Here is a 23258-nt window from a genome sequence, read left to right on the forward strand (position 1 = left end):
ATTCTAAAAATGTTCATGTGACTGATAGGTGGTAATGATAAATGATGGTGTAATAGCCTACAGATTTCTTGCCATCTTTGTTTCAATTCTTGTGATACGCTCATGTTTTACCGGTATGATGTACACCCACAATTTATTTTGCCGGTAAACCCGTACCGGACCGGCTTACTTTCACTCCTGGGTAGGCTATTCAAACATTAGCGTGGTTCCAGATCTGTTTGTGCTATGATGTCAACTCCTGACAAATGAGTGACAAGGAGTGACACGTGATGGCTCAAACAGAACTGAGACCATACTGTTAAACAAGCAAGCTACAAATTTGAGTTGGTAAGTAATTACATTAGTACAAACTTGAGATACAGTATGTACATATTCTATCTTGCGGTTGAAAATAAGTGTTGCTAGATGTTCCGGTTCTCAGTTTAGTGAGACGATTACTCATATCAACCCACATTAATAATCCATATAAGGTGGTGAGACAGGCTGACTTAGTTCACTTAGCATGTAACATTATAGGAGGATATTCTACAACCAGCCACATCAGACTTCATCTATAATATCAAGGGAAACAGGTGACTGATCTTAGGAACACACTCTGCCACTTTATCGCTGCATCAAAGAGAAACGGCGCCTTAAAACAGTATGTATCTTATCAGAATAAGAACAGGAACATGACCTGTGGGATTGCTTCCTACTTCACTATGCCTGTTTCACACACTACCCTGTCAAATCCAATGGAGCATGTTGAGTCATGATGTTTTCATTCTGCGGTGGCAGACGGACAGGGATACTCACCACGTGAACAGATTTGCTCTGCTCTGCATTGGCCAGCTGTTGAAATTTATAAGGGCTGATGTTAATGAGCGATGACACATGGCCGTGATATGCACTGCAAATAGAGGAACATGGAAAAATTTGAAAACACTGATGGTGACAGATGAAATACCAGATTCTCAATGAAATCTAGAGTAAATTCGGTTAATGATGTGTTATAAGTGAACATTGATCATAGAATTCTCTAACACATATGCACATTTAGGGCACACAAAAAATCACGTTAGCAGAATAATTAACATTTGGACCAGATGGCATATTATCTAAGAAGAGTCTGGGTTAGTTAGTGTTTTTACTGCTCTAGAGAGAACAACTTACAAAGAATTTGCAACTGTGCAAAGTATGCAGATGTTATTATTGGAGAGAGACAACGTTTTAAACTCTGTATTTACACTTCTTCTTTACATTAAGATCAGATCCTGGTTTTCATTTTACCTTCTGTTCTTTTATGTTTTATTCTCCCTATAATATAACAGGTGCAAACTTTTCACTTGCCGCAAACACAAATGCCTACACCCACAGTGTTGACTTACTTGTCCAACGTTATGACGTCTTTGTGGCCTGTGTACTCCCAGGCCAGTCTGAGCGCCAGGTCGTTGGCTTCAGAGCTGAAGTTCAAAGGGTAAAGTTCACTTCAGTTACACAGTCACCACAGAATACACAGGCTTGGCCCTGGATATCACAGTTAAGAGTTTAAGAGGAACAAGAGTTTATATTTAACAGCCCTGCATAAAGGGATAGAATGGCCATCTATTGTTGCAAATTATTGGATAACCATACCATCTTCGCATTATAGGGATTTTTCTGCCATTGTAATATTTGGGCGGGCCACCTAAGCATGTTTTACAAACAATGTAAAAAAAAAAATATTATAATTTTTTATACATTTTTGTGATGGAAATGCAATTTCAGTGTAAACTTAAACTAAAACCAGATATAAAGTATGTAGAAAATATAACAGACCTATATATTTTTTAATAATATCATCTTTGAGAACTAACAATCACCAAAAAAAAGCTAGAATTCAAAATTCCCAAAACAATGAATTTAGCAGTTTTGATTTCGTTATAATGCTTGAGCATAAGAACACAGCATTAGCCATGGCAAAATGCATAGAATTGCAGGAAATGTGCTTTAAAATTGCAACATGGGTGGTTCAGTGGTTAAGAGTCTTGGGCCAGTAATGGAAAGGTTGCTGGTTTGAATCACTGAGCCCACTCGGTGAAAAATCGGTCTGTGCCCTCAAGCAAGGCACTAATTGCTCCTGTAAATTGCTCTGGATAAGAGTGTCTGCTAAATGACCAAATGTTTTTTTTATTTTTTTTTTTACATTTTCTCTCAGCTCCATGGCAGAATATGTAAAATCTCATGAAATTTGTGTTAAAATAATAAAAATCTTTCAGCTACATAGATACATTGTAGAATTGCAGGAAATTGGCTTAAAGGTCCAATGAAGCAGTTTAAAAAAATCTTAATATCAAACTTTTATCTCAATATCAAAAAAATATGCCTGTTTTCAATAAAAAAATTCCCAAAATGTCCAAAAACAGCTTCTTAGCAAAGAGCAATTTCTCAAGCAAGAATTTAGCTGGGAGTGGTCTGTGTGGGGAGGGGAAAACTGAAAACGAGCTGATCTTGGCTGAGAGATTTGGAACACTCTTTCTTATTGGTCTCTAAACTAATTTACCACCTGGTGATGTCACCAGGCAGGCCAAAACTCCACCCCACCAAAACCGGCTGAAATTTCAGGCAGTCTATTCAAACAGCTCTTACACTAAAAGGGTATTAATCATAATTTTCTAAATTTCACAGTATTATTCCAACCTCATAGTATGGAAAATTACTGTACATAAAACACAGGAAAGCCAAATGGGACATTAAAACATAACAGCTTTAGATGCATATAAACCATATAGATGTAATATAAATCCTAGTTTATGTTTACATTGTGGTTTTGTTATAACAAATGACAGATAGAAACATTGTGTCATTAGAGCAAAAGCTTTTTTGTACAGCTGGGTACTATTAACACTCACATGCATCTTCTGACCATGTTGCTGGGTTTAACATAATCTTGATACACAAATAGCAGCCTTGTCCACCACAATGTCTAATCTTAAAAACGACTGACAAAATATGCTGTCTGTAATTGATATCACTATGTAGCAATTACATGTGGATATGAGGTAGCAGAGTTCTGGCACTGGTTCTCCATCTAGTGCTTCTTGAGATGAATAGGGACAATTTATACACTTTCAACTATTTTTGCCAAATCAAAGCCAGTTTGTGAAAGTTTAGCAAGCAAAACCAAATAAAACATGTTTTTTCACTAGGGATATGTGCTTAGATTCATTCAATCAATAAAGCAATATTTACTGTGTAGAAGTAAAAGAAACTCAACTGGATACCAATGACGTGCTAGTCAAAACTCTGGAGAAACTGACATTTCCGACTTGCTAACTGGTTGAACGTTGTATAACTACAAACAGTTAGCAAACCAGACATGTAGGAGTTTCCTAGTTCAGACTAGCACATGAACGCGGCATTATTCAAACATGGTTTTGCCTTGGAGCAAAAAGAGTGTTGTTTAACCTAAAATCTGAAAACATCAAAGTATCAGTTTCAAAGTTTTTATTTTTTACTCTGTACTTTGTTATGAATACAGGTCAAAGGTCTTTTTTTTTTGCAGAATAACAGGTTGTCCCTACCTGTCACGTGTAAGGACCCGGTGTCTAGACCAGTTCTGAGAGGTGTCCTTAACATTGCACGTGTGTGCATTCCAAAGCCCATAGCTGGGAATTGACACTGTTCCAGACCTCATAGAAGATCTGCACGGGTTAGCTTCTCTATCCTTTTCCCTTTCTCTGTGATGTTCAGTCCTGCTGAACTCTGTCTTTCAGTCTGTCTGTATGTCTGTCTCTATCTATCTGCCTGTTTACACACACATGTTACTGTAACTTTGGACAGAGTTTGAGAAACCTTGATTTTTGTAATGGTAATGCCATATTTCAAAATGCCAGTGAGTGTTTGCAAATTCTTTTATCTTTGGCTCAGTGCTTATCTGTTATTGAGCTGAGCTCTTGATGCAAAAAATTGTAATTGTTCACAAGAAGTAGATACAATGTTTGTGTTCACAAACCACCCTCATACTATCATTTTGACCCCAGAGGTATTTTGTTATCATAGCTGAATGGTGGTTTATTAAACTGCTCCAATGTTTCATGACTTTGTCAATCAACTTGTTCTTCATAAATCAAAATAATTGTTTAGTGTTTCTGTACCAATATTTTTATTTAATGTAACTAGGCAAGTCAAATAAGAACAAATACTTATTTACAATGACGGTCTACCCCAGCCGGGACGACGCTGGGCCAATTCTGCGCCGCCCTATGGGACTCCCAATCACGGCTGATTGTGATACAGCCTGGAATTGAACCAGGGTCTGTAGTGACACCTCTTGCAGTGCCTTGAACCACTGCGCCACTCGGGAGCCCAATATGGACTTTTTAAAAAGTCCTTTGGGGTCATTTTGACCGCAGCCAAAAACACCTAATTCCACTTTAGTCATTTGATAGATAGGACCTTTATTTGAATATAGGTTTCTCTGGAGACATAATAATAAGTTATCCATACCACCAGAGGGTGGAGGGGGATCTATATTAGTGATTATGACCAGATAGAAAGATCACCTGCAGAGATATACAGTGCCTTCAGAAAGTATTCATATACCTTGACTTATTCCACATTTTGCTGTGTTACAGCTTGAATTCCAAATATATTAAATAGATTTCCTTTCCCTAACCCATCTACAGACAATACCACATAATTACAAAGTGAAAACATGTTTTTAGAAATTGTTGCCATTATTATTTTCTAAATTCTTCAAGCTCTGTCAAATTAGTTGTTAATCATTGACAACCATTTTCAGGTTGTAGATTTAAGTAAAACCTGTAACTCGGCCACTCCGGAACATTCACTGTCTTCTTGGTAAGCAACTCCAGTGTAGATTTGGCCTTGTGTTTTATTTATTGTCCTGCTAAAAGGTGAATTCATCTCACAGTGACTGGTGGAAAGCAGACTGAACCAGGTTTTCCTCTAGGATTTTGCCTGTGCTTAGCTCCATTCCGTAATTTTTTTTATCCTAACCCCCAATCATTAACAAGCATAGACATAACATGATGCGGCAAACACTATGCTTGAAAATATGAAGAGTAGTACTCAGTGATGTGTTGTGTTGGATTTGCTCTGAACATAACACTTTGTATTCAGGAAATAAAGTTAATTTCTTTGCCACATTTTTTGCCGTTTTACTTTAGTGACTTATTACAAGAAGGAGGCATGTTTGGGAACATTTTTATTCTGTACAGGCTTCCTTCTTTTAACTTTGTCAATTAGTTAGTATTGTGGAGTATCTACAATGTTGTTGATCCATCCTAAGTTTTCTCCTATCACAACCATTTAACCTTGTAACTATTTTAAAGTCACCATTTGCCTCATTTTGAAATCCCTGAGCGGTTTCCTTCCTCTCCGGCAAATGGGGTAGGAAGGACGCCTGTATCTTTATAGTGACTAAGTGTATTGATACACCATCCAACGTGTAATTAATAACTTCACCATGCTCAAAGGGATATTCAATGTCTGCTTTTTTCATTTTTACCCATCTGCTGTACCAATAGGTGCCCTTCTTTGCGAGGCATTGGAAAATCTCTCTGGTCTTTGTGGTTTAATCTGTGTTTGAAATTAATTGCTCGACTGAGGGATCATACAGATAATTGTATGTGTGGGGTACAGAGGTGAGGTAGTCATCCAAAAATCCTGTTAAACAATATTATTGCACACAGAGTGAGTTCATGCAACTTATTATGTGACTTGTTAAGCAAATGTTTACCCCTAAACTTATTTAGGCTTGCCATAATGAAGGGGTTAAATACTTATTGACTTTTCAATTTTAATTAATTTAGAAAAATTTGGAAAAACATAGTTTCACTTTGACATGATGGGGTATTGTGTGTAGGCTAGTGACAAACAAATACATTTTAATCCATTTTAAATTCAGGCTGTAACACAACAATTGGAAAAGGGCAAGGGTTGTTAGTCTTTTTTTAAATTTTATTTAACTAGGCAAGTCAGTTAAGAACAAATTCTTATTTACAATGACTGCCTACACCGGCCCAATTGTGTGCCACCCTATGGGACTCCCAATCACGGCCGGTTGTGATACAGCCTGGATTCAAACCAGGGTGTCTGTAGTGACACCTCAAGCACTAAGATGCAGTGCCTTAGACCGCTGCGACACTCAGGAGCACTTTCTGAAGGCACTGGTTAAAATCATCGACTGAAATGACCATGTACATACCCTGAGTTGACAAAGTAGCAGACAGAGAGCTTTTCAGGTAGAGTAGCCTGCAGCCTCTGGGCGTACTGGACAAGGTTATCATGCAGGAAGCGTGAGTTAGTATTCAGTAGCTCCATCTGTTCAGCCCCAGCCTTCACCACCATTGGGTGACTGTGACCCACTGTGGAGTCAAGCACACAACCATAGAATTGGTGTTCAAGTTAATGACAATCATACAATTGGAATCAGTCCATTTTTTTGTATCATTCTGCTGGGCTGCAGAAGTGTTGGCTTCCTGATATTAGGTAGTGATGAGGGAAAGGGGTAATACTTTACAAAATGTCATTGTGTTGCTCTTGCATGGAAATACAGTACCAGTCAAAAGTTTGGACATACCTACTCAATCAAGGGCTTTTCTTTATTTTTACTATTTTCTACATTGTAGAATAGTAGTGAAGGCATCAAAACTATTAAATAACACATATAGAATCATGTAGTAAACAAAAAAGTATTAAACAAATCAAAATATATTTTATATTTGAGATTCTTCAAAGTAGCCACCCTTTGCCTTGATGACAGCTTTCCACACTTGGCATTCTCTCAACCAGCTTCATGAGGTAGTCACCTGGAAGGCATTTCAATTAACAGGTGTGCCTTATTAAAAGTACATTTGTGGAATTTCTTTCCTTAATGCTTTTGAGCCAATCAGTTGTGTTGTGACAAGGTAGGGTTGGTATATAGAAGATCGCCCTATTTGGTAAAAGAACAAGTCCATATTATAGCGCTTGATGGTTTTTGCAACTGCACTTAACGAAACTTTCATAGTTCTTGACATTTTCCGTATTGACCGACCTTCATGTTTTCAAGTAATGATGGGACTTTCGTTTCTCTTTGCTTATTTGAACTCTTTGCCTATTTTGGTTTCTTTAACACTTTTTTGGTTACTACATGATTCCATATGTGTTATTTTTGATGTCTTCACTATTATTCTACAATGTAGAAAATAGTAAAAATAAAGACAAATCCTGGAATGAGTAGGTGTGTCCAAACTTTTGACTGGTACTGTACATGAATTTCTATTGGGTTTAATCACTCAAAAGCTAGCAAACTTAGTGTGCAATACATCTGTCAGTTTCTCCATCAGATCCTGTGACCATATCATGTTCTACACTAAAATCACTGCGGTGAGTGTGTGATGTCACTGTCTATGTAAGTGAATAATGTGTTTGTGCCAGTGCTCACCGTGTGCAACGTTGTTGATGCAGTCCAAGTATCGCACACCATTCTCGTCATACATGTACTGGCCTTTGGCTCGCACAATCTTGATGGGATCGTGGCTGAAGAACACCTTACATGATGGACTGAAAGAGAACTGAGTCTTAATATATTGATACTGTAGCAATTGGTGGTCATGGTGGTCATTGTGGTTCTTGGTTGCAGGGAAATGTGCACTCACTACCTCCTGTGCCATAAAGGGCAAGAAATCTAGGCATAACTAGAAATAAGTGTACTTACATATAGGAGGCAAATATACTAAGATTGACTTGTTGTCTTTAACAAAAATAACCTTCTTTATTCGAAATGCAATTCAGTAAAATGAATAAGGTTACTTATGTTGGTCTCAAAATAATGCATAGCCAACCACTATCCTTAGGCTTCCCTGTCAGCTTATATAATAAAAGAGCATCATTACCGTTGCTAATAGCGCGCATAAAGTCACGATAACCTATACCTTTTACGTAAAATATAATTGTTGTGTTGAAAAGAAGGGAACTTAAAAAAGTATCCTATTTCAGTTAGACCATGTTCTTTCACTTCTGGTTTGAGACAAGAGATGACACGTATCTCAAGTTATTGTGTGGCATGTTGGTAACGTTAACTCTCGATTTGAGAAAGGACTCTGTCAGGCATTACTTATGGCATACACATTCGATAAAAAGTACATGCATTATTTGAATGTTCCGAAATAGAAAGTACCTGTGATATAGCTTTATTGTAATTACATTTAAAATACTTTCTTATAGTCTCAGCAACCAGTGCAGAATTTTGAAGACATTTCAGTATTAAACACAGTAGCATACAGGCTATAAAAAAAATCGATGTCTTACCCAATGTGCTTTTTCCGAAGATCGATGGTCTTCTCCTTAGGAAACATTTCTGCTGTCATCCTGACGTTCTTTCATTCAGAGATAATGAACAGTTGTCCCTCATTTATCTCCGTTTTGTCAGTCCAGAAATTGCGTTGCAACGGACACGCGCAGGCACACGCAGGCACACGGATTTGCAGCCCAATACTGCCCTCTAGACACATTTTCATTTCTGCTGTGAAAACGACAATGCAAGGACACTGACCGCAAGTCACAGCTGGTGACGCATGATTTGCCTATAACTCTTGAAAAAGTACTGAATTACTACACGAAACCTATTCGTGCAGTAGTGACTATGAAAAAACGTGTAGGGATTGTGTAGTGAATGTGTAGTTGATGCACTACTCAAGATACACAAGTAGAGTTTGGTAGTGTTCAATAGGAAAACAGAAGTTTTAATATTCAGGTAGAGATTTTTACTACTTGATGTCGGTAGTAAATAAGTAGTCAAAACATTACAGCTTTACTACACAGGCTTTTCAATAGTAATCAGGTAGAGTTTGTAATACTTGATATTGATCATAAATAAGTAGTCACAACACTACAGCCAGACTACATCGGCTTTTCCTGACCTCAGAAGAAGACAAAACAGGATTGTTGGTTGCTGTTTGCTAGTCCCATTGAAATGTAGCTATGTAGCCTCTGTTTTGTCATTCTAGCTAATGAGTATGTGTGTTTGAATGCAAATGTACAGTATGTTCATATTCATATACTTACCCATTCTACTTACCTCTTTTGACCTGTTGCCAAGGATGCCATCGATATAAGAACACTGAAGGCCATCGTTGGTAAGATTAACATTGTTTATCAAAGATTTTTCTGTGTTGTATTATGTGCAGTGGCAACCCGTTATTCCGGGCAGAGCCCCACCTGTTTAGCTGTTTAGCTGTTTTGCATGTTATTTTGTCATTAATACGTGACACATATCAGTTTGCAATTTAAAAAAATATATATATAAAAAAATAAAGCCACATAAAAACTTGGTCTCTATTTTGCTTTCTTGAGTAAGGCAGCTCCAAAATGCAGGTGTTTCAGCCTAGCTCAGTGCTGTCTGTGGTGGGGCAGCCAGCGGAAAATACGCAGCATAGGGGTTGGTAATGTTCTCTAGTTGCGCCATGATTGGCTCAGTGTTCTGTCACTCATGGGGACACTACGTCGCCGCAAAATCTACGGGTAGAGTTCGCAAATTCAAGACCCTTGGGTGCTGCCATAGAGTTACATTAGAAGGGCCCATCCAAGAAGGTTCAAGGTCATTGGCCACAGATAAAACAACATCAAATCACATTATATCTACCCTAGCTTTGATTGGACTGATCGTGTCAACATCATACTTTCAAAATCTTAGCTAGCAAGCCAGTGTAACCGATGTGAAATGGCTAGCTAGTTAGAGGTGGTGCGCGCTAATAGCTTTTCAATCGGAGACGTCACTCGCTCTGAGACCTGAAGTAGTTGTTCCCCTTGTTCTGCAAGGGCCGTGGCTTTTGTGGCGCGATGGGTAACGATGCTTCGTGGGTGACTGTTGTTGATGTGTGCAGAGGGTCCCTGGTTCGAGCACGGCGAGGGGACGGACGAAAGCTATACTGTTACATTGATGCTGTTGACCCGGATCACTGGTTGCTGCGGAAAAGGGGGGTGAGTGTAACCGATGTGAAATGGCTAGCTAGTTAGCGGTGTTGCGKGCTAATAGCMTTTCAATCGGTGACGTCACTCGCTCTGAGACCTGAAGTAGTTGTTCCCCTTGCTCTGCAAGGGCCGCAGCTTTTGTGGCGCGATGGGTAACGATGGTTCGTGGGTGACTGTTGTTGATCTGTGCAGAGGGTCCCTGGTTCGGGGACGGACGAAAGTTAAACTGTTACACTAGCAGTCATCATCATGAGTCAAGTCGACAATCTACTGGAAAATCGTTTTCAATCCTTGTCATATGAAGAGAAATTATAGATAAAATGTATCGGTGCTCATCGGTCATTGGACATAAACATTACCCAACAAGTTGGAAATCGCAAATTCAACAGTGGAAGGAACAGTTTGGAAGGAAACAGTGACTAACTACAAGCATTGCAAAGCAATCACTAGCCTGCTAGTGAGTGGGTGTTGGGTGTTTGGTCCAAGTCTGGGTTTAAGGGTCTCTTTTCTAAGCTTAAAAGGAAAACTTACGACATTGGCCATGCTGTCATTCAAGTATCCGTTCTGCCGCGCTCAAAACAACTGGAAACTCGGAACTGGAAAATCTCAGACTTCAGTGAGTTCAAGACAATTGGGCACTCTGGAAAAAAAGAGCTCCGACTGGGAGAATACGTTTTGAACGGTTATCCAACTCGGAATTGCAATTCGGGAACTCGGGCCTCTTTCTAGAGCGCCGACCTGAAGATCACTGACATCATCATGATTCAACCTTGTTTTTCGGACTTCCCAGTTGTCTTGAAAGCACTATAAATCCAGAGTGCCAGACTTTGATGACAAAGTTTGCCCACGAAGGATCGCCGCACCACCTTCCTGTTTAAGTGAGCACAGCACAACAAGGTGAGTCCAAAAATGTCTTGTATGCTGCTGCATAAATTATGTAATATGCCAGGGAGATATGTATACTGTAGCTAAGAAAATAATACTAAGTGTATGTTGTGTTAGCTGTTAGTAGCACATGTGCCTCACCCTAATCATTTGGTCCCTTTTCGTTGTTTGGAATGAATAAATCTGCTAACTTCTGACATGTTTTACCGAAGCCTGAAAGACAGGCGATGGGTTACAAAAATAGCTCTAGTTACAGATTGGTAGCCCCGATTTGAAATCCGACTTCGTACTTGAAAAGCAGACAAGTAGGGGAAGATTTTATGTAGCAGACATTTTTTTCTGTAAAATGTTGCGAAAGGTGTCAAAACGGCAGTTGTTTGGGAAAGTTTGAAAAACACATGGTAGTGCATTTAGAAAAACTTCTGTAACGTAAGTTCCATACTGAATAAACTGTTTACGCATTTGACAAGCAGAAGTAGAGGAAGGATTTAACTTCTTATGGCTGGGGGCAGTATTGAGTAGCTTGGATGAATAAGGTGCCCAGAGGAAACTGCCTCCTACTCAGGCCCAGTTGCTAATATATTTATGTTATTAGTATATTTCGATAGAAAACACTCTGAAGTTTCTAAAACTGTTTGAATGATGTCTGTGAGTATAACATAACTCATATGGCAGGCAAAAACCTGAGAAACAATCCAACCAGGAATTGGAAAATCTGAGTTTTGTAGGTTTGCCTATCCAATATACAGTGTCTATGGGGTCATATTGCACTTCCTAAGGCTTCCACTAGATGTCAACAGTCTTTAGAACCTTGTTTGAGGATTCTACTGTGAAGTGGGGTCTAATGAGAGCTGAATGAGTCAGGGCTCTGTCAGAGTGGCATGAGATGATCACGCGCGCTCACGTGAGAGTTAGCTCTGTTCCATTGCTTTTCTACAGACAAAGGAATTCTCCGGTTGAAACATTATTGAAGATTTATGATAAAAACATCCTAAAGATTGATTCTATACTTCGTTTGACATGTTTCTACGAACTGTAATATGACTTTTCGTCTGAACTTTCGCCTGGACTTGCCCGTGCGTCGTGAGTTTGGATTGTGTACTAAACACGCAAACAAAAAGGAGGTATTTGGACATAAATTATGGACTTTATCGAACAAATCAAACATTTATTGTGGAACTGGGATTCCTGGGAGTGCATTCTGATGAAGATCAGAAAGTGAATATTTATAATGCTATTTCTGACTTCTGTTGACTCCACAACATGGCGGATATCTGTATGGCTTGATTTGTTGTCTGAGCGCTGTACTCAGATTATTAGTGCTTTTTCCGTGAAGTTTTTTTGAAATCTGACACAGCGGTTGCATTAAAAGGACTGTAAATTAAGACTGTAAAAGATTATTTGAAAGACTGCATTTATTTGGCTCCAACAGTACAGTCATATGAAATGGTTTTGAAATAATGTGTGCAGAAGTATCCATAATCTGATAGCAAATTGTATTCATTTGCAAACTTGTAAAAAATGAGTGATACAAATGCAGAATAGAAAAAAAACACATAACAGAAATGAAATGTAAGTTATTCAAAAGTTGTGAGATGGACTTAGCTATTGCATTTACGTTTTAGAATACTTAGATCACTATGTTCAATTGAAGTTATATCTTTACTTTTCCAGCTTCTATTAAGTTGCATTACTGCACTGAGGGAAATAGGCTATAGTGTAAGGAGGATGTTAAAATAAATGTCAGTATATATGTCAGAGAAAAGGGCTCTGGTATATTTGCCACTAAATAAATAAAAAAGTGGTGTTGAAAAGTGGGTGTCTGGTACTTGGTGGGTTAAAGAAGTGTGTATCAACTATGTGGGGACCACCCACTACCAGCCTTTAAATGTAAGTGTGTAACTTCATAATATATGATTGAACAAAGATGAATCAGCTGCACGTTAACTGAAGACACAGCACCATCGTAGTACAAAATCTTACGAAGGTTCTAAATAAAAGACAGACCAAATCATAGACACATTATATGTTTTCTATCACACCACTAACAACTTAAGAGCAAATGATTTGTGGACAGCAATTGAGGCTACAATAAATCAATTCAAATCAAGCCTTAAAATATGGATAACAAGAAAGTCTATATTTACAAGTTTGTAACTAAAAATGTAACTTGTCAATCAAAACATTTGTATTTTTTCTAAGCCAGTGTAGTGGTACTTTTCATGGGAATTGACTAACATATTGTCCTGATAATAATTGTCTGTAACTGTTATTAATCTGCATTCTGATGCTGCACATATCAACCAAAGTATAAATTGCACTTTTGTCAAATAAGCAGATATTAAACTCCACATTTATAATTCACTATACATACTACATTCAAACTACATTCAATGCAAAGAGAGAAATAGAGAAAGAACAATATTATCATATTTATGCTGCTTGTCAGGGACAGACATTTTAGCCAAGCCCATCAACACTTTCTTATTTTATGAATACAATTTCATGTCAAGGTAAGGCCTGCAAAATTGGGAGTGAACTAGCATTGTAAATACCTGACCAATACATCAATTTGATGATAATGACAACAAACTTCCTTCACATCTAATGTACTTGTGTGACATCTCAATGACAATGCACCACTATGATAGACAAAAGCTGAAAAAAACACTATCAGGACCTTCAAAAGCTACCCCTATTTTATAAGGAATGCCTGTTAAAAACCAAAATGCCTTCTTTAAGAAAAATACAAAAATAAATAATGTAACACTTAAAATAGTGAGACAAATATAAAAAGTATATGCACAAAATGTTTTAAACTGTTACATGAAAAATGATAAAGAAACATGTTGTCTTATGGTTGTCATGGATAGGTAATACTCTTTAGAGATGTTTCTAACAAGATGATAGCACCATAATGACACCACACTGTAACAGATGACCTACTGTTCACATGCATACTATTTAGTTTGTGACATAGCTGATAACCCTGTACAGTTGGGGTGGAGTGGTCAAACTTGTCACAAAAACAACAAAAATAACACTTTTATAGAGTGGACATCTGCCGGTATTACATAAAAGCCCCGTTTATACATTGTGCTAACATGGGTCCTTTGTCCTGATCATGTCTACATTCTGATTGTGCCCACATTTCCAGAAATGTGTCTACACATTGTATTAAAATGTGTCTGTTATCCGTCCACTGTGTCTGCATTGTGACCAGATTTCCTGGCCCCTTCCTTTATGAAAATTGTTTCACAGTTATTCTTTAAAAATAATATGTATTTATTTATTGTAAGACACATATTGATGTAATCAGTCAATGGTGCCACCGGTCAATGATTTTAGAGGAACATTTACAATTTAAATGGTCTCTCTGTACAGATCTGTCTACACTTATAAGATATCCAGACACAACGCCTCCAGAGGTTGGCAGGATGATCTGATCACAATTGGATAACAATGTGTCTTTTGATTGTCTACACCTGTTAAAAAATGTGGGCACAATCAGAATGTGGACAAGATCAGGACAAAGGACGCAAGTTAGATCCAGGTATAAATGGGGCTAGAGGGTCAGTTTGCCGGACACAGATTAAGCCTAGTCCTGGACTAAAAAGTATGCTCAATGGAGATTCTCCATCGAAAATGCTTTTTAGTCCAGGAGTAGGCTTAATCTGTGTCTGGGAAACCGGCACATATTGTACGAATTGATTACCAATCATACAATAACTGTTCCAAATAGCATTATGCATCAAATATCACTGCATAAGGGCATTGTTAGAATTAGGACATCCTTGACATTATGAAATTAAGAAACAGGCTCAATTTTCTTTCCAAATTGCTATGGAATGTGATGTAAATGGCAATGAATACAATTATGGGTTACAAATGGAAGCAGGGCCATTCAACTGAAATTAAATGTGTTACCTATTGAGCCTGTCCATGTAATACACCATTTACATTTGGAAAAAAATATATATATAGAGAGAGAGAGAAAAAAGGAAGAATGCTGCATATGGTGTAGACATGATCCAGTTGAGGCAAACTGCCGTTTGACATTTGGAAAAAACAATAATTATCTAGTAAAAAATGATTCATTTTTCCGAAAGGTATTTTTACCTGCAAATGTACCATACAATTACCAGGTCATAATGTTCAAAAATCTTATTGTTGCAGACATATTACTGAAAATAAACACTGCATTTAAATGTAAAGATACAATAAACTTGCAGTGAAGCACATTGTAACTCACCGACTGTATTTTCCACTTAATGGCCAGCAATGAACAAGTGTTATTATAATATTATAAAACTTGGTTTTTGCAAATCAGTGTAAAAGCTGATGCTGTGTAATCATCTTTGCTACCAACTGAAATTCCCTTTCTGTTACATAGAAGCTTATGTTCATTTGAATACATAATGTACATGCCATATTATTAACACCCAGTAATATCAACGTTCAATACATACTAACAGTGCACAAAATAGGTGCTTTTATACTTCAACAATTGACAAGAAGTTGCCATTCCGCAATAAACACCATTCCAATTACTCAAAGCAGGTTAAAAAGGAAAGGAATGAACAAAAGCTTGAGGCACCAAAGGCTATAAAACATTTTTTTAAAGTAAGTAGAAGAACAAACTTCAACTAAAAAAGGCAGAATTCCATTGACCCTGTTGACCTTGTAGTGTTGTGACTGTAACATTGTTACAGGCAGGCACTCCTTGATTGGCAGGAGAGATGATTGTAATCTCTCTGCCGAGGCCCACTGTCTCCCCTAATCCAAGGGATCCCAAACAGGTCTGTTCAATCCGAAGTCCTTGTCAGCCTAGCGCTTTTCCGATTGGCTGTGCACAGTGCATTGAGCTCTAACACTCTTCTCCGAGTCCAATAACAAGTGGCCGTTGAAAGGGAATGGGCCCTGGGACTCAAGACAAGTGCAACTGTGAAGACCTGCATCTATTGACCCATTGCAGATCTCACCACAATAAWGAAAATCAACCCAACTTTACTTCCTGGGGAACAATTCTTGTCAAGCCACCAGCCAAGGCGTGACTCCCTTTGGAACATTAAAAGAAAAAGAAACAAATAAAACCAAAAATGTTGAGCTTTCTTTTTTGAGTAGGTAAGATTGACAGCCAGATAGTGTTTTGCTGAAGCCATACAATTCGACCACACAACAATCAAATATGTATATTAATACATATAAATATAGTTTGGGACAGTCCTCATGCTTTTTGGGGGGTGTGGAGGGTGTTTTGTTGGGATGGAGTCTTTTAAGCTAGTAGTATGGCATTAATGGATGGTGAACGCGAGAGCTAGAGCTGTTAAGAGCCAGTTCAGATCCCTCCAACGCCTCCTTCTCCTCATCCTCTGTTGTCACAACCTCTTTACTCCCCTTGAATCCGAATTAGCCATGACGTTCCAATCTGTGCCCGAGCACTCTGGTCATGCAAGGACTGGGACTAAACATCATTGTGTGTGTGCAAGTTCAAGATCTGAACTCCAAGATGCTGATGTGAGAGTGACACAGAGCGAGGTGAGTAGAAGCAGCTAGGAGTGATGGACCTTTGCTCTTTTTCATGGTACACATAGATCCATTAAAAATAATTATAAATACCCCAACAACATTTTTTTTTCATTTTTTTTTTACAAACCATGCTTTTCGGGTTAGATTGATCACTGCAAGAAAAACAACAGAGAGAACAATGTAGTGAGATGAGGTAAGAGAGACATGGGGTGAAATAATTTTTAGGTAAGGGTTTTTAAGCCTGACATTATATATTTTTTACACCACTCAAATATTTATGTGAACTAGAGGTCTTCATGGGTCCAAAGAATTGGACCTGTTCCGAAATGGACCATTCCCACCCGTACCCGATGTGCATAAATAAATGTTTTAAATATAGAGACCTGTTCCAAACGGACCCGAGGACAACTAGACCCGTTCCGTATAGAACTTGTCGGATCCAGACCTGGTACAATCCAATCCGAGTGAGGGAAGCAGCAGAAAAGTCATTTTTTTAAGCTACTTTATTAACTGTAGCTGATAAAGTGTGAGAGGAGGGAGAGAGAGGTGCAGCTCTAGCAGGCGGGGGAGGGGACGTACCGTGAGTGAGTGACCAACCAAGCCGACTCGCGCTGTAGTAGACTAATAGCTGCCATAGCTAGGAATTTATTATCAAATATGATTACATAGTACATGTCTTGACAGAATCATACCGGCGGAAGCTAGATAAACGACCTAACGTTAGCTAGCTAAGCCAATTGAGGCTGCAATGCATGCACTTTCTTATCCTACAAATAACAACAACTCCATTCACATATTAAGTAGCAGCCTACCTGTTGGCTCTTGGTCGTTGTAGCCTATCCTTCTCCTTTAACTTTTAATTCCGTCATTTTAGTTCCATCTTCCATTGATTTATATCTCCTAACTTTTGCCACACATGGAGGCTCTATGTCTATAGCCTGTTTGACTTATAGCTTGATGACTTATGATTGGTTAACATCAACAACAAGCTACACGCGCCACGCTCCACTTTCTTGAAAAGCAAGAGCATAAATTATAACATTTCTCTCTCTACTGCAGCAGTCGTGTTCAGATCTGTACGGGCCCTTCCGGACAAGTCAGTTAAAATTACACATACCCGAGACCCGTGACAATCATATCATATCAGATCCAACCAGACCTGTGACATTATTTAGAATTCTGGATCCGGACCCGCTTGGGTCCCGTATTGGGTCTAAGGTATTCGGGTACAGGTGGATCCGTGAAGACCTCTAATGTGAACTGACAAAAAAAAACATGCATATGGCCAAGGCTGAGTGAAGCTCAAATACAGTACACACTGTGTGTGTGTGTGTGTGTACTGTGATTTTAAAAAGCTTACATTACTGAGATAATGCTTACCTTTTGCCAACAACCAGGCATTGGTAGTCCGTCTGGGCCCTAGTAAGGGGAGAAGAAAGGGAAGAAATGACTAGTTAGTGTCACAAAATGGTGACAGAAACAAACATGCTTTTTTTGCTCAGAACTGATATTAGTTCACAAATGTTCGTTTGATGTTGTGACTCTAAGTCTCAGATTATGTGGTACAAGGTCTGTGAAGAAGTGTACCGACATATCTCCAGCATAAGCCCCATGTACAAAAACAGTGTTGTTATTTCAAGACTGGCTTCCCAAAAATATGATCATATCTGTGATGGAATGCAATCGGCATAAGACATATAACCAAGCGATGGAAGATATTTGATTGACAGATACAGGGCATTCAAGGGAGAGAGGAAATACAGTACACTACTTCACAGACATTGACAGACATGATAATATTACGTTTTTTGTTGTTGAGAATGGTACATAAATTTAACATATCACTTATGTTTTATTACATTACTTGTGTAATTTAGATGTTTCATGTTTAATTGTCTTGTCTTCAAACAAAATGTAATGGGAAAATGTAATGGCATGCTCACATTTGATAATATTTTAACACATTTCAATGAATTCTCAATCATGCAGTGACATTTTTCTCATCATGCAATGATATATGGTCCTCCCTTAGGTTTATATTTAGTACCTTTTTTTATTTTTTATTATTATTTTATCCCCTTTTCTCCCCAATTTTCGTGGTATCCAATCGCTAGTAATTACTATCTTGTCTCATCGCTACAACTCCCGTACGGGCTCGGGAGAGACGAAGGTCGAAAGCCATGCGTCCTCCGAAGCACAACCCAACCAAGCCGCACTGCTTCTTAACACAGCGCGCCTCCAACCCGGAAGCCAGCCGCACCAATGTGTCGGAGGAAACACCGTGCACCTGGCCCCCTCGGTTAGCGCGCACTGCGCCCGGCCCGCCACAGGAGTCGCTGGAGCGCGATGAGACAAGGATATCCCTACCGGCCAAACCCTCCCTAACCCGGACGCCGCTATGCCCAATTGTGCGTCGCCCCACGGACCTCCCGGTCGCGGCCGGCTGCGATAGAGCCTGGGCGCGAACCCAGAGACTCTGGTGGCGCAGCTAGCACTGTGATGCAGTGCCCTTAGACCACTGCGCCACCCGGGAGGCCCTATTTAGTACATTTTATCAAAGTATCCAAAGTTATGATTAATCCATGTGCCATAGCGTACGGTCTATACTCCTAAAGATATGTGAAATTGTAAACATAGAGCAAACATATTAGTACTCATGAAGTGTCATTTGTTCTGTGATAAGAATAATATGTGGATGCATACCACTATACAATAACATACATCTAAACTAGCTTAATATACTCACTCAAAAAGGACCCTTGGCACAAAAGCAATCATCAGTTCTATGCATTACACAACATCCGTTAACGACATCTCAGAAATCACACAAGTTAACAACACTTCTCCCCGAAACCAAACAAGAATTACAAATTTGAGTTGGCATTGGAAAGGTCTGGGGCACTAACTGATTTCACATCTTCTCTCCTTGGTCATGGTGTGCCCAATTGGTACAAATACAGAAGGGGTAAGGGGGGTTAAAGGTAGGAGAGGTAAAGTCCATGTTGCCATTGCATGGAAACGCATCAATAAAGAAGAGAACAGAAGGAACTTTGATTATAGCTTGCCATGGTTAGAGTCTGTTTAGGAACTAGGGATGTTAAAGGAATTTGGAAGGGAAGTCCATTTAAGGAATGGTGTTTTTTTTATAGGAAAGCGTCCCTGTACACTTATTGAGAAAGTAGGGGAGGGGGATTCAGTTAGAGAATATCAAGGGATAATATCAACAGATCCACTGCTTGTGTGCTTTACATTTACGTACAGTGGCATTCAATTGCAGATTACAGTAGGTCTGTATCTGATAAATATGTAGCTAAGAAGGGCTGCTTGCAGTCAGACAGTTAGTCAGGAAGAAGTGTGTTTTGGTAGCCTTTAAGGAACTAAAATAGATAATAAATGTCTGAAAAACCTGGAGGTGATTTAGCATGTGAGCTGGTTGTATTTTGGAGTGGGAGTTGGTGGGGGTATGGATGGCTGGGTGGGTCCAATCCTCATGCTAAAGCCATGCATGGGTAAGGAAAGCAAAACGGTGGCTTCTCATTGGCCATTTGTCAGTGGCAAAGGTCAGTAGCATGCACGGGAGAGGTAAAGGAAAAGAGGAATACTGTACCAATTGGCACGGGGCATCCAGCCCATCCAGACCAGGTTGCCCCGGTTCTCCCTTTTCACCCTTAAAGCCCCGGAACCCCTGTTCATAAAGATGACCTGGGAGTGTTACTGGGAGAGATGTGGACGGAGCACCTCATGCATCCCCCCGCTAAGGGGATACGATTGAGGGGAAGAAGGAGCCACCCTGTGACCTACAGACACTAATAATGTACTCAGTGGAATATCTGGTCCTTTGCCCAGGTCATAGCACTTGCCAATAGGACTTCATGAGGGACAGAATCATTTTCTGTGATTTTAAGCTTTTTCTGGGCTTTTTCATGGCTGGTGGGTGCCAAGTTAGCCAGGGCGGCTCCTCCTTTTTGGGGGCCAACTGTCTTACGTCACTCTTAGCTTGGACATACCAATGGGCAGGGTGCATCTAATCCAGGGGCACCCTGTTCTCCTTTCTCCCCCTTAGGCCCCTTTTTCCCCTTCTTTCCCTTCTCCCCCTGTGGATACAATGATTTAGTCAGGTCAATCATTTTTCTGCTCAGAGATGAAGGATGAATATTCTCTGAGTCCAACGAGAATGACCATTTGTGTATTTTATTTTTTTCATTTGATTCACAATTTGGAAATCTCATATAACTAATCAAATTAGAAGATGAAACCTGAACTATATATCATCGTTTGCAGAATTTCACAAAGTACATTGTTGGCTAAACTGCATCTTTTACGAAATGTCATACCCTGGGTAGAGCAAGGCCCTTTTAAGCATCATTTAAGGATAGACCTCCTTAAAGATTAAACATTTCGTTGACACTTTATTCTACGTTACTGTTTCCACTGGTATTTACCTATTTATGTGGTAACATTTGGTACTTTCTGGAACTTAGAAATACCTAGTTCCAAATAGTGCCTAGCGGTGCTTGATTTGATAAATTCCAAATAAACCTAACCTAATAAACCTAATATATTATTAGATTATTATTGTGTCAGTACAATTTAACCATGTCAATTGTCATTATACCTGGTAATTTCTATACCATATAATAAAGTACTACAAAAGGAAGGGACAAAATATTAATTTACAGTGAGCTACAAAAGTATTGGGACAGTGACACATATGTTACTGTTTTGGCTCTGTGTATTAAAGTAGTCAAACATATAGTATTTGATCCCATATTCCTAGCACACAATCAAGCTTGTGACTCTACAAACTTGTTGGATGTATTTGCTGTTAGTTTTGGTTTTGTTTCAAATTATTTTGTGCCCAATAGAAATGAATGGTAAATGATGTATTGTGTCATTTTGAAGTCACTTTTATTGTAAATGAGAATAGAATATGTTTCTAAACACTTCTTCATTCATGTGGATGCTACAATGATTATGGATAATTCTGAATGAATCATGAATAATGATGAGTTACCGATGCATACAGTGCCTTGCAAAAGTATTCACCCCCTTGGCGTTTTTCCTATTTTGTTGCATTACAACCGGTAATTTAAATGGATTTTTATTTGGATTTCATGTGATGGACATACACAAAATAGTCCAAATTGGTGAAGTGAAATGAAAAAAATTACTTGTTTCAAAAACGTCAGAAGTCACATAATTAGTTAAATAATTTCCACCTGTGTGCAATATAAGTGTCACATGATCTGTCACATGATCTCAGTATATGTACACCTGTTCTGAAATGCCCCAGAGTCTGCAACACCACTAAACAAGGGGAACCACCAAGCAAGCGGCACCATGAAGACCAAGGAGCTCTCCAAACAGGTCAGGGACAGAGTTGTGGAGAAGTATAGATCAGGGTTGGGTTATAAAAAAATATCAGAAACGTTGAACATCACATGGAGCACCATTAAATCCATTATTAAAAAATTGAAATAATATGGCACCACAACAAACCTGCCAAGAGAGGGCCGCCCACCAAAACTCACAGACCAGGCAAGGAGGGCATTAATCAGAAAGGCAACAAAGAGACCAAAGATAACCCTGAAGGAGCTGCAAAGCTCCACAGCGGAGATTGGAGTAGCTGTCCATAGGATCACTTTAAGCCGTACATGCCACAGAGATGGGCTTTACGGAAGAGTGGTCAGAAAAAAGCCATTGCTTAAAGAAAAAAATAAGCAAACACGTTTGGTGTTCGCCAAAAGGCGTGTGGGAGACTCCCCAAACATATGGAAGAAGGTAATCTGGTCAGATGAGACAACAAAAATTGAGCTTTTTGGCCATCAAGGAAAATGCTATGTCTGGCGCAAACCCAACACCTCTCATCACCCCGAGAACAACAACATCATGGTGTGGGGATGTTTTTCATCGGCAGGGACAGGGAAACTGGTCAGAATTTAAGGAATGATGGATGGCGCTAAATACAGGGAAATTCTTGAAGGAAACCTGTTTCAGTCTTCCAGAGATTTGAGACTGGGATGGAGGTTCACCTTCCAGAAGAACAATGACCCTAAGCATACTGCAAAAGCAACACTCGAGTGGTTTAAGGGGAAACATTTAAATGTCTTGGAATGGCCTAGTCAAAGATTGCTGTACACCAGCAGGAACCCATACAACTTGAAGTAGCTGGAGCAGTTTTGCCTTGAAAAATGGGCAAAAATCCCAGTGACTAGATGTGCCAAGCTTATAGAGACATATTCCAAGAGACTTGCATCTGAAATTGCTGTAAAAGGTTGCTCTACAAAGTATTGACTTGGGGGGGGGTGAATAATTATGCACGCTCAAATTCTGTTTTTTTGTCTTATTTCTTGTTTGTTTCACAATAAAACCTATTTTGCATCTTCAAAGTGGTAGGCATGTTGTGTAAATCAAATGATATAAACCCCCCCAAAATCTATTTTAATTCCAGGTTGTAAGGCAACTGTCACGCCCTGGCCATAGAGAGCGTTTATTCTCTATTTTGGTTAGGCCAGGGTGTGACTAGGGTGGGCATTCTAGTTTCTTTATTTCTATGTTTTCTGTTTCTATGTTTTAGCCAGGTATGGTTCTTAATTAATCAGGGACAGCTGTCTATCGTTGTCTCTGATTGGGAATCATACTTGGGCAGCCTGTTTTTCCACCTTAGTTGTGGGTAGTTGTCTGTGTTAGTGGCCTGTATAGCCCTAGTCAGCGTCATGGTCGTTTCTGTTGTTTCTTGTTTTTGTTGGCGACATTCTTAATAAAAGAAATGTACGCTCACCACGTTGCACCTTGGTACGGTCATTTCCTAGACGATGTTCGTGACAGCAACAAAATAGGAAAAATGCCAAGGGGGGTGAATACTTTCGCAAGGCACTGTAAATACAAAATACAAAACTTTTGAC

The 23258-nt window shown here is 39.1% G+C and overlaps 2 protein-coding genes across 11 annotated transcripts in view; both read right to left on the reverse strand.

Annotated features, from left to right (window-relative positions):
• The window catches only part of etnppl (ethanolamine-phosphate phospho-lyase), a 29894-nt gene extending 21491 nt beyond the window's left edge, over nucleotides 1-8403 (reverse strand). The window contains exons 1-5 of one of the 2 annotated variants that reach the window (XR_011475013.1): nucleotides 8278-8403; nucleotides 7412-7530; nucleotides 6191-6350; nucleotides 1368-1442; nucleotides 796-889 (exon numbers count right to left, since the gene is read on the reverse strand). Coding sequence is in view for 1 of the 2 variants with exons in the window: in XM_023982188.2 (XP_023837956.1) it covers nucleotides 796-889; nucleotides 1368-1442; nucleotides 6191-6350; nucleotides 7412-7530; nucleotides 8278-8336 (507 nt within the window). In the remaining variant the exon portion in view is untranslated. The remainder of the gene's footprint in view (nucleotides 1-795; nucleotides 890-1367; nucleotides 1443-6190; nucleotides 6351-7411; nucleotides 7531-8277) is intronic. The other variant, XM_023982188.2, reaches the window with a different exon arrangement.
• Nucleotides 8404-12221: 3818 nt separating this feature from the next.
• The window catches only part of LOC111960057 (collagen alpha-1(XXV) chain), a 394437-nt gene continuing 383400 nt past the window's right edge, over nucleotides 12222-23258 (reverse strand). For 2 of the 9 annotated variants that reach the window (XM_070437770.1, XM_070437769.1), the window contains 4 exons: nucleotides 20361-20447; nucleotides 19961-20038; nucleotides 17734-17772; nucleotides 12222-15882 (listed from right to left, as the gene is read on the reverse strand). In XM_070437770.1, the coding sequence (XP_070293871.1) occupies nucleotides 15856-15882; nucleotides 17734-17772; nucleotides 19961-20038; nucleotides 20361-20447 (231 nt within the window). In that variant the 3' untranslated portion in view covers nucleotides 12222-15855. Of the gene's footprint in view, nucleotides 16506-17733; nucleotides 17773-19960; nucleotides 20039-20360; nucleotides 20448-23258 lie in introns of all 9 variants that reach the window. The other 7 variants (XM_070437774.1, XM_070437772.1, XM_070437776.1 and 4 more) reach the window with 5 other exon arrangements.

The sequence above is a fragment of the Salvelinus sp. IW2-2015 genome, linkage group LG37 (genome assembly GCF_002910315.2).
Source record: "Salvelinus sp. IW2-2015 linkage group LG37, ASM291031v2, whole genome shotgun sequence".
NCBI classification, from domain to species: Eukaryota; Metazoa; Chordata; class Actinopteri; order Salmoniformes; family Salmonidae; genus Salvelinus; species Salvelinus sp. IW2-2015.